The 17722-nt window shown below is 49.0% G+C and overlaps 2 protein-coding genes across 3 annotated transcripts; both read right to left on the reverse strand.

The window, feature by feature from the left end:
- Positions 1-1858: 1858 nt before the first annotated feature.
- Positions 1859-5062, reverse strand: LOC112885827 (beta-glucosidase BoGH3B-like). Of its 2 annotated transcripts, none has more exons than XM_025951493.1 (8): positions 4606-5062; positions 4422-4521; positions 4179-4327; positions 3855-4098; positions 3654-3767; positions 3393-3575; positions 3089-3290; positions 1859-2558 (listed from the first exon to the last, which is right to left on the reverse strand). In XM_025951493.1, exons 1-8 carry the CDS (start codon positions 4962-4964, stop codon positions 2062-2064), a joined length of 1848 nt encoding a protein of 615 aa, XP_025807278.1. In that variant the 5' UTR covers positions 4965-5062; the 3' UTR covers positions 1859-2061. The 2 variants fall into 2 exon arrangements, with proteins under 2 accessions (XP_025807278.1, XP_025807279.1); XM_025951494.1 differs by having other exon boundaries at positions 4422-4512; positions 4606-5061.
- A 5300-nt stretch (positions 5063-10362) lies between these two features.
- Positions 10363-13831, reverse strand: LOC112885783 (coronatine-insensitive protein homolog 1b). Its single transcript, XM_025951430.1, has 3 exons — positions 13057-13831; positions 11571-12045; positions 10363-11481 (listed from the first exon to the last, which is right to left on the reverse strand). Exons 1-3 carry the CDS (start codon positions 13572-13574, stop codon positions 10678-10680), a joined length of 1797 nt encoding a protein of 598 aa, XP_025807215.1. The 5' UTR covers positions 13575-13831; the 3' UTR covers positions 10363-10677.
- Positions 13832-17722: the final 3891 nt, after the last annotated feature.

A 17722-nucleotide genomic window follows, 5' to 3' on the forward strand; every position in this document is an offset into this window, starting at 1 on the left:
GGAGGAAAGCAAAACAACTGCTTGCAAAATCAGCGAGCTGACCGGTTCAGGCCTTCAGGGAGCAGCAAATCATCTACCAGTTCAGAGTACCCTTTCTGTGATCCTACTCTTTTCCTCCATGTGAAACAGGTATAGGGTCCAACAGTAGGATGGGCACTACATGGATACTACAATATCTTGGACATCGTTGTCAGAGGCTAACAATCTACCTTCGATTTATGTAAAGTTAAAAAACTATATTTTGTCCAAATTTGAAGGATGACAGCTATCACATCAAGGTACATATTTCTTGCAGCTTCGTCTCTATGCGGTGAACCGGTGGTGAAGTGAAAGGTGTTTCCCATTGGTCGCCAGTCAAGAAATAGCCTCTGAAGCTTATCGACTCCGGTGGTTAGTGCCCCCCTTCAGCAGATGGACACGCCTTAGGTTCGTTTCATGCAGGGATCTAATGATTGGACCGGACCACAGATCAGATCGTGGTGCCCTGTCGCAGGTCTGTGAACATTCACTGAGCACAAAAGGAAGTCATCTCATGTTCATTCGCCTGATTTACCAGATATTGTGCTTCCTAAGATCCTGAAGTAGGTGGAATTTCGTTTTCATCCTCACCTTTGTAGCTTTCTAGTCCTTTTGGGTATTGCTTCAATTTTCACTTTGTCCTTATCTCCTGGTATGAATAGCACTTTAAGTAACCAAATCCATGCTGCAGGATTGCAGGAACAGGGTTATGTGAAGGAGAAGGAGAAGTATTGGTATAATGGAGTCCATTTTATATAAGTAAATGATCCCAAATATTGCAAAGAGTAGTATCAGATGTCTCAATTTCTTCTTTACACTAAAAAATATCATCACTTGAATAACAAAAATGCGAAATTCCAGCTACGGTTGGAAATGTTTTAGCAGTTTCATACCTGATAAAAAGTTTGGTGCGAGGTAAGATGTCCTTCATAATTAGAACATATTGAGAGAACAATTTAAAAAATAATGTCTTCCAGCAGTATGCCTGATGCAGAGTTGAGGATGTACTTCCGTCAACGAAATCTGTTTAGGATATTTCCATCAACAAAATCTGTTGAACTTCACCCAAGTCCAAGCACTTATCCTAGAATGACAGTAACTACCATAATAGATGAGCAACTTTTAGCATGAAAGGAAACACAGGCGGGTGTCCTGCAAACAGATGATTTTGCATAAGAATAACTGCTAGAAGAAGTAAAAGGTGACATAATAGTATCTCAGCTAATGAAAATGTTTCAGTCTGCACGAAAAATATGATCCATGGAACGCTGGTATTGACAACATTGCAATGGCTGCAGGATAGTATAACAGAGGCAACTGCTATACCTCATTTTCATGTACCACTTCACCAGGCTGTTTTCTTTCATTCAGATGCCGTCCACTGTTACGTATAGGACATACGCCTGCAAATCAGTTGAGATTTGTGATGCTTGCACAATGTGGCTACTGGCAGTATGAGAAGAGCCTCGGGTTCAAACATATTTCTAGAAAGTACCAGCACCAACCTACATGATGAACATGTCATGAAAAATAGATCAATGTCCAAGAATTTTATTACTCTAAGGCCTTTGAAGCGAGCTGTGTTACAGGAATCCATTTTGCAGTGCTTTGTTCTTTTACCATCATGAGGGACTGTGATTGTAAATGAATGAGCTAAGTGCTCAAAGACGTTATTCAGAGCATCTGTTAGTTCTGTCTAATTCTACCTCTAATGTACATCACCCCTGAACTTTAATCTGTTGATATGCACCAATCCTCCCTCCGTGTTCATAGTTTCCATCTAGAAAAATTGTAATGAACAAAGTAACACTAACTAGTCAAGGGAAATAGTAATATGAAATTGAAGGAAACCAAATTAGTGCACTCATGTTGAAAGGTGATTGAAGGAGTAACTAAAATCTAGGAGAAGAATATAATGTTTTAACGCATTACAATGCACATAGCCACATGATATTATTTCCCTTTAATTTCCAATAGTCAATGGGTACAGAGTATATAACAACATCACAAAGTTTCAAATGTACAACCAAATAAATGATAAGATTATGTTGAATCATCATCGCTTTGAAACATTTTCAACCCATATCCAACTGGGAATAACGGGTCATAGTTAGCATCTCCAGCATTTATTGGCAACTGATCAACGGACCTATACCATGTCACAGGCAATGTGCCGACAAAATCATGATCTCCAAAGAGGCAATCAGTAATTCCCATGCCCTCGCTTCCAGGCAGCCAGGCAGCAACTAGAGCTTCTATCTTCTCCAGAACTTGTGACTCAATAACCAATGGCCTGCCAGAGATAACAACCAGTAGGGTAGGGATTTTACTTGCAACACGGGAGATCAGCTCAGAGCCATTAAACGGAATACTAAGGTCAGTTCTGTCTCCTGTCCATTCAGCATATGGAACCTCTCCAACAACAACTACTGCATAAGAAAAATCCCCATTTTCAATCATAGCTTCTGTTGGGCATTTCTCATACACAACTTCAGTTTGCACTCCCAATGATTCTTTTATGGCCTCCAATATGCTTGTACCTGTTCGTTTGGATCACATAAATAGCTATTCTTGAAAAAAAAATAGCAGACTTGTACTACTTTCATATAATTAAACTAGAAATGCTCCTTTGATAAAAAAAATAAATTCGAGGTTTATTCAAGGGGAAATGACAAAATACTACTTCATCAATGATCCAATACAAACAACTTAAGATTGTTTTTCAGAGCAACAAATTACCATTTGTTTTCACCATGGCAGTTGAAAGTGCTATATGAATTATGAAGAACTAGTTAACAACTAGAGTTCCCAAGCGTCAAGGGAGAAATGGTTTCTTCAGGACCAAGTTATTCACTCGAAACAATGGTCATTTGGGAAAGAGGATACCAGTGCTGGTTCAACTTTGGACAAGTGACAACACTATGAAGCCTTTTGCCTATCTTAGAGTACCAGATAACTGTATCGTCTAGGTCAAACAGTTGCTTGATAATAAAAAATAAAGAATGTATGAAGTATGGAAAGAACTTATAAATACAAATATTTGTTTGTGAAAAGCAGAGTTCCATCTTACCAAGAGTTATTTTCCCGCTATCTCCATGCCATGCTATCGTCCACCCACCACACTGATATCCAATATCATCAGCATGTGTTCCTGCAACCAGTATTCTTTTTGCAGTTTTGGCCAATGGAAGGAATGGCGCCTTCTGATCCTTTCCATTTTTCAGAAGTATCAAAGACTTGCGAACAGCCTCACGTGCCAGCAACCGATGTTCCTAAAAGGTCAACATATTGTACATGGTTGGTGATATCAAATTTTAGATGACTCAAGCAGAAAGATAAGCATAAGTTTGAGTCGGTCTGAAAGAGCATTGTACCTTACAACCAACAATGTCCAGCAGAGAGTGGTCTGAAAATGGATGTTCAAACACTCCAGAAATAAACTTAACCCTCAGAATCCGCTCAACAGCGTCATCAATCCGAGACATTGGTACCTCCCCTGTCTCCACCAAGAACACAATATCCTCCAAGAATTTCTCAAACCTGTGAGGTATCATAATCTGTAGGTTGCTCAACGTAGGCAAAAAGAACAGAAAATTGAATAAAGCATTTCATATGAACACTCAGTAATCATATACCATGTCCATTCCCGCATTTACTGATTGTGCAATGCAATAGCGATAATCAGACCCCCGAGGCTCTCGAGGCTCACAGAGCCTGTCAATGCCCTCCCAATCTGAAATGACAAAACCCTGAAACAGGAAGCTACACACGTCAAAATTCATAGCCAACCTAAGCCTCAATCATTGTTACTAAACGATGGCTATAGGCTCGGCTACCTTGAAGCCTAACTTGCCCTTCAGAACATCCGTCAGCAAATAGCGACTCGAATGCAATGGCTCCCCATTCCATTTAGAGTAGGACGCCATCACTGTAGCCACCCCTTGAGCTATACAATCAGGGTAAGGCGTCATATGGATCGCTTCCAAATCTTCATACGAGCAAATAGCGTTCCCCTCATTCACCCCCTTGTCCGTGCCACCATCCCCTACGAAATGTTTAGCGCAAGCAAGTACATTCTCCCTGCAAACCACATGGGCACATTTCCACAAACAGGTCGCGGGCATATTCGGAGAACGCACTAAAAATTACCATGGAAGTACCTAACCGAAGCGAGGAAGGGGTAACCATGAGGGTGGTCAGCCGGTGGCTGCCCCTGCAGGCCGCTGACGATGGTGGTCAGCGAGCGCACGATCTCCGGGTCCTCGCTATAGCTTTCATAGCATCTGCCCCACCGCGGATCCCGACAGACCTAGCGTGCACCAGACCAGACGCACATCAAGGACATCAGCACAGACGCCACCAATTAATCAGGACTCAGGAGAGAGTTTTTGAATTTTACTCACGGCGACGCAGGGTGCGAAGGTCCAGTGGATGCCGGTGGCGCGGACCTCGAGCGCCGTCGCCTCGCCGATCCTACGCGCGAGCTCCGCGTCCCTGTGAGGTCAACGAAACACAAAGGGGATAGCACGGTGACGTGGCCAAACGGTTGCAGCATCACACGGACTACGCGGTCCGATCAACGGGTACCTGGTGGCGCCGAGGCCGACGTTGTGTGGGAACACTGTGGCGCCGTAGACGTTGTTGTGGCCGTGGACGGCGTCGGTGCCGTAGAGGATGGGGACGCCGAGGCGGGAGGCGAGCGCGTGGCGCTGCATGCCGTCGACCATGGCGGCCCAGTCGGCGGGCGAGGCCTGCTCGCGCGGCGCGCTCCCGCCGGCGTTGAGGACGCTGCCGGCGCCGAGCTCCGCAAGGGCGCGCGGCGACGCGACGGCGCGCTCGATCTGGGCCATCTGCGCCGCCTTCTCCCGCAGCGTCATGCGGCCCAGCAGGTCCCGCACCCGCGCCTCCACCGGCGCCGACGCGTCCCTGTACAGCGGCGCCGCCATCGCGCGGGTGAGGCTGCGGCGGAAGAGAGCTGCGAAGCGGAGCAGACGGGTACTCGCCGTGGCCGACGGGGAGCGGATTGGATTGGACGCACACGAGGCTTCGTGATGTCTGGTCGCCCGTCGCCTCGCCCCACCTGGGTTTTGCCGCTTGGAAATCGTCAGCGACTGCGGGACCCACCCGGCGCCATTGACCTGGCGCTGGTTGATCCAAACCGACAAGACAAACGCCAACACAACACTTGTGCCTTCTCTGCAGCCGCAGCCACGCCCACGACCATGTGAAGTGGAGGATCATTCATTTCCTGACGGAGTCACGGGTCGGGGTCGCGTTGATCTCGCAGATCTAGCTCGTCCTGGAACTGGAAGGAAACACGAGGAGCCTGATCCAAGCAAGGCGCCCGTCCTACCCTACCCCGAGATCAGCAAACATGGCCCGGCTGGTATAGCGAGCTAGAGGCAGCTGCTGCAACCATCTTTCTCCCACATAAAGAGCTATAGATGCAGACACCATCCTACTCCTCTTCCGCTCGCTATCAGTCCTTTAAACAAGTGCCGAGCACGTCCGGTGGCTGGCGCCACGCCATTGTGCGCTCTGACATGCGCGACGCATTCTTGGCGTAGTACCGCTAATGTTTACCCTTCTTATTCTTCTTGACGTAGTAGAATCCATCAGAAGTTTCCGCTGCACTGTCCAATAATGTAGTAGGATTACGTGCCCTTCATCCAGCAAGCTTGGGATCCAGGACCTGGAGTTGCTGACCTGCCTTCAGCTGCTTGTCCTGGATGATATCATTTCAGAGGAACAAAGCGCCTTTGTGCCGGGCAGACTTATCACGGACAACGTTCTTATTGCTTATGAAAATATCCATTATCTGCGACGGAAGAAAGGAAAAAGTGGAGCGTGTCCTGTGAAGCTCGATATGGCAAAGGCATATGACCGGGTTGAGTGGAACTATTTGCACCCGATCGTGGGGGCTCTTGGCTTCTCGGAGAGGTGGTGTGACCTTGTCATGAAATGTGTGACATCCGTCTCCTTCTCGGTGCGAATAAATGGTATGTTTTCACCTACCTTCAATCCGATAAGGGGCATTAGGCAAGGGGATCCGATTTCTCCGTATCTTTTTTCTGCTATGCGCTGAAGGCCTGACAAGCGTGCTTAAATTCTGTGGGCCGCAACACTTCGCAAAAGGAATTCGCATAGGAATACATGCGCCATGGATTTCACATTTACTGTTTGCAGATGATAGCTTAATTTTTTGCAAGCAAGTATGAGGGGTGCAGACAGACTGGCCATTATTCTGGACCAGTATCACCGTGGATCTGGCCAACTTGTAGACAAAGCGAAGTCTGCAATTTTCTTCAGTGAGAACTGTGATCAGGATATGAGGCGAGCTGTTCGCTCCTCACTCCAAATTCAAACTGAAGAAGCCTTGGGAGAAAGATACTTGGGCTTGCCGACTGCAGTGGGAAAGGTCTCTGATGGGGCTTTTGATTATTCTGCGGATAGGATCAGGAGCTTCGTTCATGGCTGGGGAGAAAACAGTATGAGTTGTGCTGGCCGTGAAGTGCTCTTAAAGGCAAATGCTTAGGCAGTTCCGACGTATCCGATGAGCTGCTTTAAGCTGCCATCTCCGGTATGTAAGAAGATGAAGACGTATATTTCAAATTACTGGTGGGGCAGCTCGGTTGATAGCCACAAGATCCATTGGCAACTCTGGTCTAAGCTGACTGCTCTGGAAGGAGAAGGTGGTATGGGCTATCGTGATTTGCCGCTATTCAACAAGGCAATGCTCGGGAAGCAAGGATGGCGTCTACTTACGCGTCCAGAATCCCTGTGCACGAGGGTGATCAAACCCCATGCAGATTTCTTAACGGCCACTCGAAAGAAGAGATCATCGGAGACATGGCGTGCAATACTGCATGGTCGAGATATTCTCCGGAGGGGTTTGATTAAAAGAGTTGGCCCTGGGAGTTCAATCAATATATGGCATGGCAACTGGATTCCAGGGGCATTGAAACTGAAACCACTGCTCCGACAAGAACATTTCATTGCTGAGCGTGTGGATGAGGTGTTTATCCAAGGCACCAGGAGGTGGAATGAGGAGATGGTCCGCGACTCCTTTGTCCACTGGGATGCGGAGGAGATACTTAAGATCAAGCCCGGTGTTCGGATGATGGAAGACACCATAGCATGGAATTATGAAAGAACTGGAATCTTCTCGGTTCGTTCAGCATACTGACTTTTGAAAGCTGAGCAACGACAGGAGGAAGCAAGCGCAGGAAATGAGTCTGGCTCGTCAAATGCTCATGGTATATGGAACAGGCTGTGGAAATTAAAGATTCCTCCGAAAATCCGCATTTTCTGGTGGCGTGCAGTTCACAGCTTCCTACCCACCAAGAAGGAACTGAAAAGGAGACATGTGGAACAAGAGGATTTCTGTGGAACATGTGGAGCAGAAGGTGAAACTTTTTTTCATGTGGCCTTTGAATGCCCCATGGCGAGGAGTTTTTGGCAGTCGGCCAAAGAGCTGGTTGGCATCAAAATACCGGCTATGCACGCAATAACTTGGACCATGGATCTTCTGACACCCGGTCGTGTCCCAATAACAGATGCTGCCCTGGTCATCTGTGGTGTTTGGTCTCTCTGGTCAGGAAGAAACGCACGGAAACACGGAAAGGAGAGTTGGAACCCGGGAGCGGCGGTCAGGCATGTGTCAGCGATGCTGGAGAATCTGGTGTGCTCGACTACAACACAGGAGGTGAGGCTGCCGTCGCCTCGTAGCCGGTGGAGGCCACCGCCGGAGGACTGGCTCAAGGTCACCACGGATGCTTCTTACTCTGTTGCGACAGCATCCGGAGCCAGAGGCGTGGTGCTCAGGAACTCCCAGGGCGAGGATTTGGCAGCAGTGGCTCGCGCCTACACCAACATTGCAGATGTGACTATGGCAGAAGCATTGGCGGCGAGGGACGGTGTGCTGCTTGCAACTGAGCAGGGAGCAACAAAGGTGATACTGGAGGTGGACAATCTGCAGGTGGCGAGCCTCATTCGTTCCGAGGAAGGGATCCGCAGTGCTATCTCCGGAATTTGGCTCGAAATCAGAGAGCTTAGTAGTTTGTTTACTGCTTCACCGACCCCTCGATCGATTCCGAGTCTCTGAAGATTTTGCACGTTTCCGTAACAACCCCTAATCCTCCATCTTCAATCACATTATCCTCACCTGGCTTAGCACTTTATAATGTTAGTTACGGTGAAAACGGTAACCAGTTCGATACACTTTAAATATACACGGTTCAGTCAGTGAACACAAATTAGGTATGATGTTCTGAAGCAATGCGGATTGCGGAGATATAGTTTCCACCTTTTATCATTTCCTATATTCTTCAAAAGTTCAGACATGAAGAGGTGCTGCATACTGCTAGTCTGTACTTGAATAAATTAAATTTCTCATGGAATCATTACCTTGCATAATCTGCTTGATACTTGAACTTTGAAGTGACTAAACACTAAACAGTAAACTCCCTTCTTAGTCCAAACGGCGTGTACAGCACCCCGATGCTATTGTTACGCAAATATAAAAGTAAGCAAGGTAACCGCTGTGGGCTGCAGCCTGAAGGCTACTTACTGGGCTTTTGCAATTGTGGCCTGGTATGCCGTTTCGGCCTTTTTCGGGGGAGCTCTTTCAATGCGGGCCGACGTTAGTTTTGACCGCCATAGAGAAATTCTTTTATTTTAGTAGCATTTTTTAACTAAAGTTAGAGCAACTTCCGCTGACCCCTCTAAACAGCTCCTATCTCAAATGAGAGGGTCAGACAAATAAAAAGGATGCACTCTAGCAGATTTTATTTTCTATTAAGCTCTTTATTTTTGGAAGACCTCCAAATTCCTTCCTTCACCCTCCATTCCTAGGGAGTTTCTAAAAAACCCTCTATTACAAATTAGAATTAAGGGTTATTACTAGAGTTGGAGGGAATTTGGAAGCCTTTTAAAATAGAGACAGCCTCTATTTGGCATTTAGAGAATTTGATTTAGAAACTATTACTGGAGTTGCTCATTTTAAGAATGAATCCATTTCCCAGACCATGTGGCCTTGGCATGGCAAGCGTTTGGGCACACACTAAGAAGTAGGCACTGCATCGTGTAACGGAGGATTAAATAGAGCTGCATAGTTTAAAACATTTTTGGATGCCTCTGATTGTAAATTCAAAAGGCTATCCGAAACTGCACCACATTTTAAAATCAATTCAAGTCTAAGCAAACTTCATACTAGCTGGCTAGATCACATAGATCACAACACAATATTCCCCCAGCTCGACAGTAATCTTTCTTTTACGCACATGGCGGGGTTATGAAAAGGTTTGTTACATGAGGCTGCGCCGAAACGAAAAGCACGAATCACATAATGGCAGGAGATGTGAATTGGGAACGATGCTTCGCTCTACTCTACGGAGTAGAATTCAAACCGACGGATGCACTGCAGCCTGGCAACGCAACCACTGGAACTGCAGGATCGATGCCTGACCACCGGCGCCGTGCCCCGGAATCTGGATCGCGCCGATCCTCGTGTCCCGGATCATGGGCGCAGATGCACATGGGCGAAGCCTGCATGCCTGCCTGAGCGATGTACGGGAGGTCCAACTTGCGGCGGCAGGTAAGATCGGCAACGTGGCCCAGCTGTCAGCTACCTAGACGCAGCTCCGCTGCTCCCCCCCTCCTCCGTGCTCCGGTCCCGTGTTCTCAAGGACAAAAAAAAAATATATGCAAAGCGCTTTCGTGGCATTTCGAGCGTACGAAGAGGCGACGACACCGACCGGGCTGCGCGTGGATCGCCGGATCGGCAGCGTCAGCCGCTTCCCCGTTGGCGTTTTCGCAGCGCTGGGCCGCGCGCGAGCCGTCCCCGTCGCGGTGAGATCGGCTTCCCCCACCTGCCAAGCGAGACGCGGCGGGCACCATCATCCTGCGCACCTTTTGTCCGCCACCCTTAAACTAGGTGCCCAGATCATCAGGCCTGTGTGGCGCCATGCGATCGCGCCCTTCTTTCGCAAGACCTTTTGGTCTGGATGACAATGTTGTCGCCTTCCTGGAGCCACGTCTGCGACTGCGATGGCATCCTTGACGCCGACGGCTGGAAACGAAACCACCGAAGAGGCCTATCATGGCGGTCATGGCCGCGGCACCTGCGATCCGTCTCTCGATGGTGTCAGGTGGGGTTCGTGGTGCTCCCTGACCTCCCGTTCTCATGAGTGGATACATCTCCGCTGGCCTGGGCCTTGTAACTTTTGTTTCTCTCCCCTTTATTAATAATATATGAACGGCAAAACTCTTGCTAGTTCCTTTCAAAAAAAAAATCATAAACAGAGTTCCATGACCCTGACATAGCATCATATACTCAGCACAGTCTAGCATACAATGCAAGGATCAATTTTGAGTTTGCCTCAACAAGCGCAGACTCACAGCGTCCATCGTTACTTAGTATACATCTTCCTAGGATTAAGATAGCAGTACAGGCGAAAATAGTAAGCGCTTATTCAAGCACATCTCTCAGCTACCAGTAGCTTATTACAGTACATAGCAGCTAGCCATCTAGATCCATACAATGACCTCATATCGAGTTATCAACACTCTTGTTGACAATGACAGGGGAGGCGGGGGGGGGGGGGGGGGGGGCGGGGGGCAAGTACAGGGGAGGAAGACACCAGCTTAGTGTATTTACAGTCACGCAGGATACAAAGGGACCACAGATTGCGGGCAGTCCAACCTTTTCCCGGCGAGGGAGTAGTATGCAAGTATCTGAGCTTGACTATCTACACAATACTCCCCGTCTTCATTCAACCGTGCGTTCTCGGGATTGGGAGGTGTGAACTCTATGTTCCAGAATGGCCTCGCCATGAGCATGAGGTCACGGCCAGTTTGGGAGGCTTTGTAGCCCTGCACCCAAATGTACCTCAGCGCCGGCATCTGTAGTATTGCAAGGGCCAGAGCTCGCTCGCTGAAGCAACAACTCCTGAGTTCAAGCTTCCGTAGGTTTGCACATCCCAACGCGAAGCGGACCAATCCATCATCGGTTTCCCCAACATTTCCAAGAAGCATGTATTGGATGTTTCCGCTGCACTGTCCAATGTAGCCAAGACCAACATCTGAGAGCCCCCCTGGTCTCAAGTACAGAGCGAACCTCCGAAGCTTGGTGCAGCCCCTCAGTAGAGTTCGGACGCCATTGTCCAGTGGCAATTCTGTTATCCTCTCTTCTCTATCTAGCAGAACAAGACGGAAGTCGTAAAGTTTCTTGCAGAATGTCCCAATAGATTCCAGGGCCCCATTGGTTATATCAGAGACATAGGCAGCAATGTATTCCAGTTCACGGCAACCTACGGCTATAGCCGTCAAGCCTACTTGAGAGACCCCTCCCTGCTCTTCTTGCAAACCTCCTTCATCAGCTCCTCGCTCAATTCTGAGCCTCTGGAGCTTCTTGCAGGTATCTGCGACAACCCCCAATCCTCTATCTCCAATCACATTCCTCACCTATTGGAAAAAAAAAGTATAAAGTCAGTTACGATGAAAAAGATCACCAGTTGGTTATCTTCATAATTTACATGAGCAGGAGATATTACCGCAAGAACTAGTAAGTTCGGGCATTTTGCAATGAGCTGGCAATGGTCTTCGGTGGTGAGGAAAGTGTACTGCAAATCCAGCTTCTTGAGTATCGCAGAAAAGGGAAATATAATAGCCATTTCATTTGTACCCATGAAAGTAAGACCCAAGGAGCACAATCTTGATGGAAATTTAACACTCCCGTACTTGGCAAGTTCAACTTGCTCATTGAATGTCCCTCCAGCAAATTCTTCCAATGCTGTCGCAGAATGGAAGAAACCTATTAAATCTGAAAGATCACAGTCGCTAATCTTCAGGGAAATCAGCGACTTGCAGTTCTTTGCAAGAAGCTCTAGTTCAGCTGGCATCACTTCAAGCTCAGTCATGTGGAAATTCAATGTTGCCAAAACAGGACAGCTGGATGCAAGGTCATGGATCCATTCACTGCCGTTGTCAATAATTTGACATTCTTCCAGAAACAAAGTTCTCAGCGATCTGATGAATTTAGCACAACAAGTTAGTGCAGTGAAGTCATCATAATAGTAGCAGCTATAAGTATGCTAAAGGGAAAAAATCATAGGATGAAAGGATGCAGTACAGACAAACAAATGTAGCTTTCTTTAGCACTCCACATACAATGTTAGCTGTGGCTGACACTGAAAACTGTATGTCATGGGGGCAATCGGGAAACAAAAAGAGAGACTTATGCCACCGTTTTCAGCGTTGCTTGAGCATTTTGTTAGAATTTCAGAAGCTGGAGAATTACATTCGTCAACTCAAGCCAGTAGAGATTTCTCAGTGGTTTAAGTGTTGTGGTATTAGATATTCCCAAGAATCCAAGAAATACATAGAACAAGTATAACAGTTAAATCAATACTAGAGACAAAGAGGTTCCTAAATTTGAGGTTATTTAAAGATTCTTTTATGGTAGATCTATCTAAACAGATCAGAATAAGAACACGATCTTCAATAACTCCCTTATTTGATTCCCTGTTTCCAGTGACTTCCTCAGTGTGTTCCCCTTTTCTTCATATATCCAATTAAGGCACAAGAACAATCAAATTATGCACAGTTAACACCATTGCATCAACTATTTCTTTTGAAATTCCTTTCAGAGAAATCCACAAAGGAAGCCACGAATTGTAAATTTTTAAACATACAGGAATGAAAGTGCATTTCCAAGGTATCTGCACATCTACTATGCTACTGATCGTACGATCTATAATCACTGAGGACAGCACGCCCAAATATGGGCGCCAGATCTCGAGCCACCTTTTCGTAAAAATCCTCCCAAGGTGGCAAAGGTAGAACAAGTTTCTACGCGCAGAGAGAGATGCTCAGTTCGGTGCTATTTGCTGCACCATTCCGGGGAATCAACTAAACAGTAGCTAACGCCCGGTCATTGTCAGTTGTCACTTATCTTCTTCCTAACCCCAATTGGAGCTTACTTCATCCATACCAGATCGGAGCAAAGGGGAGCAAGAGAAAGAATCGAGGGTCGCGAACCTGCAGGAGCGGGCAACGAGGCGGAGTCCGTCCGTGGAGAAGCCGGTGCACTTGTCGAGCTTCAGCTCCTGCAGCATGTGCCCCCTGGCGCGGACGAGCTCGGCGAGATCGTCGTCGGTGACCACCATACGGCGGAGCTGGAGCGCCTTGAGGCACTCGAGCGGCGCGGCGAGTTCGGTGACCCATGGCCTCGCGTAGGCGCCCCAGTCCTCCGGGATGAGCCCGTACATGGCCGCGCGGGGCTTCCCCTTCACCGCGAGCGACTCAAGCCGCGGGAACCGCGCCAGCAGGCGCGCCGGGGACACGGCGTAGCAGAAGGGCACCGTGACGTGCTTCCGCGAGAGCGCGTCGATGCGGTGCCAGCGGCGGCAGACCAGCGACGCGGCCTCCCGGTCGCGCGGGTCCTCCACGAACCCCATCACCAGGTGCAGCATCTCCTCGGGGACCCACCCGCCGTCGCCGCCGCCGATGCTCAGCGCACGTGTGAGAAGCCGCGGCTCCGGCGCCTCCCCGCCCATCGCCGATCCCGATCGGGGCCCGAGCGGATCAGGCGCTCGCAGGCTCAGCTGGCCTTCTACCGCAGCAGCTCCGCGCCGGCTCGCCGGGGATGTGCTCCGGCGAGGGGCGGAGACATGGGGATTCCCTCCTCCGCTCCCTCCCGCCGTGATTCGGTGGCGGCTTGGAGCTGGAGCGAGCAGAGGCGGAGAGAATTATTGGAGGGAGAAGCGAGAGTGGAGAGCAGAGGACGAGGTGGGGTGGGGATTGGGGAAGCCGGGAAGGGGCGTTTACTTCTGCGCGATCCAGCTGGGGATGCCGAGCCACGTCGGCTGGGGCCGGGCAGGGAATTTGCTCGGCGCACACGCAACGCACGACACGGGCACGGGCCCTGTCGCCGGCTGGTGTCATTTGCTCCTTCGTGGCTGTGTGCGGTGGCGGTGGAAATTATAATTAAACTAGTGATGAATAGAACCGTAGATTTGAAACAGGGGCCGGGATGCGATAGCCAGCAGCTGTACCATGTGAGCGTTGGTTGAAGATGATCATTATCGTCAACTTGTACTTTTGAGTTTGAGCATGGAGGATAGTAACTTTAGTCCTTTCTAATTATGTGCTAATATGATAAGTCATGGAGGATGTAAAGTATCGTATAATAAATGAAACTTCATGTGTTGTTGAGATCTAGATTATTTGATCAAACAGCTATATGCGATAATTAAGATTTACGTTCAGGTTGGTCGCCTCTTTTTTCAAGAAATAGTGTTACTAATATAATTTGTTGCAATAATTAGTTTTCTACATTTTGAGCGTTAATTGGTGCATCTTTTCTTGACAAACAACTACTGGGTACATTTTGGGAATGGACTTGAGTAACTAACTCTTCCCTATCATAATTATCTTGCTTTCACCAAAAATCGTGATTTTGTAAAGTACTCACAGAACCACAAATAGATACGTTTATCTAAAAGGGAAATCGTAATTTTGTTTCTGATGAGAAAAATAGCGCGGATGGAAAAATATTGGCAGCACAACATTGCACCTAAAGGATGATGTTATTTTTTTTATTGATCAGGTTGCAAGTCATCAACGATCACGGCTTCATCCACAGGAGGCTTGCCTGGAGCGGCACGGTTACAGGGAGCTCTCCACTGCACACAAAACCAAGCCCGCCGGGTGCACGTAGCAGATGACGGCATGCATCACCACTCACCAGCAATTATGCCCTTTTCTTAAGTTTTTTCTTGCGGCCGGGAAAGCAGGTCGGGGATTGGGCGGGGGCACAGCCGGCGCAGGGCCTCACTCGCCTCGTTAGTGGGCATCTGGCCGATCCGTACGTCATTAGCGCATAAACAATTGCCTCCCGTCCCGTTCGCCGGCGTACGCCACCGCCCATCTTGTTCCTCTTCTACCCTCGCTGACGCCGCCACGCCGGACGAGATCTCCGCTCGCTCGCCGGATCCGAGTGCGCGCTCGCTCACGCAGAAAATATTCGCCGCCGGATTAAACAACTCCCAAAACCGGCCGCGATTAGGAATCTCCATATAGTAGCTCGCGTTTCTTAATCGCCGTGGCGTTGGCGTGCGGGTTCCTCTTGGAGGAGTCCATGCGCGCTCGATGATGCCCGCATGGACGGACGGGCGGCGGCTTGTGCTTGGTCGAGCTAGCTTATTGTGGAGTGGCACCGCGGCATATTTCGGGAGTATTTTTTTTCCCATGGCGACAGGGAGGGCAGGCCGGGCGACTTTGATTTTCCTTTTCAGGCATCTGTGATGAAAAGGTCACACGGCTAAACACGGAGAAGATACAGGAGATGGCCCGTCCGTGTTCCATTAAAAATGCCAGCACGCAGCACAGGAGGCCCGCGCGCAACCATCATCATCGCCGGCGTAGGAGGTGAGTGTGCGCTGTGCGTGGCCTAGCCCAGCGCCAGAAAAGGAAAGGGAGGTGTGACCTCCATTACCTAAAAAGATGGTACTTTCCGCCTAAGTTTCAAGCCGGAGCTGAACTGCGCGCTGCGCATCCCTGGAATTAGTAGCGCTTTGCTTTGCAACAATGAACAGTCTTAGCTTTGCTTAATAAGTCTGGATGGAAGAAAGAAAGAAAAAAAAAGGGAACAGAGCTCGCTCTTTTTTTACCAAATCTAGAACTGGGTGTCTCGCCCCACCTGACTGCCGTAGGCTAATGATGAGTTGGGTTAGAAGAAAGCGCCAAGAGTACTACTACTACTGGATCTCAACAACCCTAGGCCCCTAGCCCTTTGTGGTAACCTAGCCTACTAAGTTTTTTCCAATAATCTGCAACTGCAACAGTCAGCAGACCCATCCACTTGCTTGAAATTTGTTTTCCCTCCCAACCGCCGCCATGCAGCAGCACGGCGCCCGTGAAAGTCCGCGGATCGCGATCTTATCTCTGGTGCCCTCACACCTGGGCGTCGTGACGTCGCACGGACGCCGACAAGTACTACGAGCAGCGACCGCTACAGCTACGGGCCTACGGCCGCGGGCCGCCCGGAAGCCGGTGGACGGACGGGTGGGATCCGAGGCGAGGCGATGTGGGCGCAGGCAGGCAGCCGCAGCGTGCGGCGTGCCGGTGCCGGTGCCGGTGCCGGATCTCAAGGTCGAGGGAGAGAATCCGCGGCGGCCTGCAGCGCTCGTTAGTACAGGTGCACCTGGGCTGGGCAGCGCCCGCGGCCCACGCGCCCCTGTCCCTCGCGCAGGCGTCGCGCCATCATCACCGGCCGGCCGCCCGCGGCGCTAGCTGAGCCTGACGGGAGGGGCCGCACGGTAACGGTGCCATGAGAAGAGGGCTCGCGTCCTGCCTTTTCTGCCCTAACCGCGCGGGTCTAACCCGTTGGATGACAGGATGAGGCGGCGGCGCGAATTTTAGCTGGCGATCGCCGGCGGCGCCGGGCAGACCAGAACCGGCGGCGGCGGCGGCAACTTGCGCAGGCCCGACACTGTTGCCGATGGCCAATCCATCGCCAAGTTGTCGTACTTCAGGAGGCTTTAAAATATGAAGCAGCCTGAAGCCATCCTCATGTTCGCAAGTGGCTCGTAGCACTTGCTTTGCACCCAATCGAAAAGTCGAGCGCGACAACTAGTGCAGGGATTTCAGGCGATAAGCTTCGGCGCTTTCTCCCATCAGTTCTGAATTTTTTAAGCGCAGCAAAATCTGCTCGCCGTGGCTCCATCTCCGCCTCTCCCTTTCAGCCTTGCCGGAGAGAGCTCCAGTTTTTCCTCTCCGCTGGGTCCCGGAGGTCTCGATCGCTCGCTCGATCGATCACCGGTCGCCGTCGCGGTTCGTCGCGTCTCCATTCAAAAATTTGCATGGTCAGTCGAGTGAATTTGCTGACGAGTACCGAGGGTATGTCGAGCGTCACGTCCGTTCTCGTCCTTGGAAAAAAGAAAAATTGCCCACACTCTCGTCTCCGTGCTGGCAATTGGGCAAAGAAAATACATACCTGCCGTCGTATTAATACGGGGAATACGGATGTCGGCTACTGAACCAGGTAACAACGTGACGTGGCCGAGCGGTGCACCTCCAATTCTTTTTTAAAAAACGGAATTTTCCACGCATACCACTTGCGAAGCTCAAGCTAAAAAGGGCAAATGTGGCAGCTGTGCTGAAACTGACACCTCGTGTGAAGAAGAGGTACTGTTTTAGTTGAAATCGTTATCTGCGAACTTGATAGAAAAAAAGTGTGAAAGTGCCAAATTCGAGTCGCAGCAGCTATTTGAAGTTACGTTGGTCTAGTTACTTTCTTACGAACTTGATTCTTAATATTACAACTGTTTTCAAAGAACATCAAACCTTACATATCAATGCCCTGAAAGGACAGTGGCACATAAGAGATTTAGAGTATAATTAATGGCATGTGAGAATTTCTTCTAAAAACTTACTCCAATTTCTTGTTATTTTGGATCTAAATATCAGCATAGGCGCTGTTTTTGCTTTATCTATGCGATAGAAATTAATCGATCGCAGTGCTAACCTTTTGCGTTCACTTTATGGCACGTGTGAAGAGGAGAGGAGACTATAAAAGCTACGGGTACTTTAGGTGTTGCGTGAGAAATTCATATATTTTGTCTTTGATTATGTTTTATGTTTCTGAAATAGCTCCATGCATTTTCGTCTACTCGACACCATCTTTTAAAGTAGCAATTTGACC

Source organism: Panicum hallii, chromosome 3, assembly GCF_002211085.1.
Source record: "Panicum hallii strain FIL2 chromosome 3, PHallii_v3.1, whole genome shotgun sequence".
Lineage (NCBI taxonomy): Eukaryota > Viridiplantae > Streptophyta > Magnoliopsida > Poales > Poaceae > Panicum > Panicum hallii.

Coding starts and splice junctions, on each gene's coding strand:
- LOC112885827 (XM_025951493.1), bottom strand. CDS start 4,964: ATGGCGGCGCCGCTGTACAGGGACGCGTCGGCGCCGGTGGAGGCGCGG. Junction 4,328..4,421: donor CCTTCGCACCCTGCGTCGCC/GTGAGTAAAATT, acceptor GGTGCACGCTAG/GTCTGTCGGGATCCGCGGTG. Junction 3,576..3,653: donor TAAATGCGGGAATGGACATG/GTATATGATTAC, acceptor AGCAACCTACAG/ATTATGATACCTCACAGGTT.
- LOC112885783 (XM_025951430.1), bottom strand. CDS start 13,574: ATGGGCGGGGAGGCGCCGGAGCCGCGGCTTCTCACACGTGCGCTGAGC. Junction 12,046..13,056: donor CTCGTTGCCCGCTCCTGCAG/GTTCGCGACCCT, acceptor TAAATTCATCAG/ATCGCTGAGAACTTTGTTTC. Junction 11,482..11,570: donor CGAACTTACTAGTTCTTGCG/GTAATATCTCCT, acceptor TTTTTCCAATAG/GTGAGGAATGTGATTGGAGA.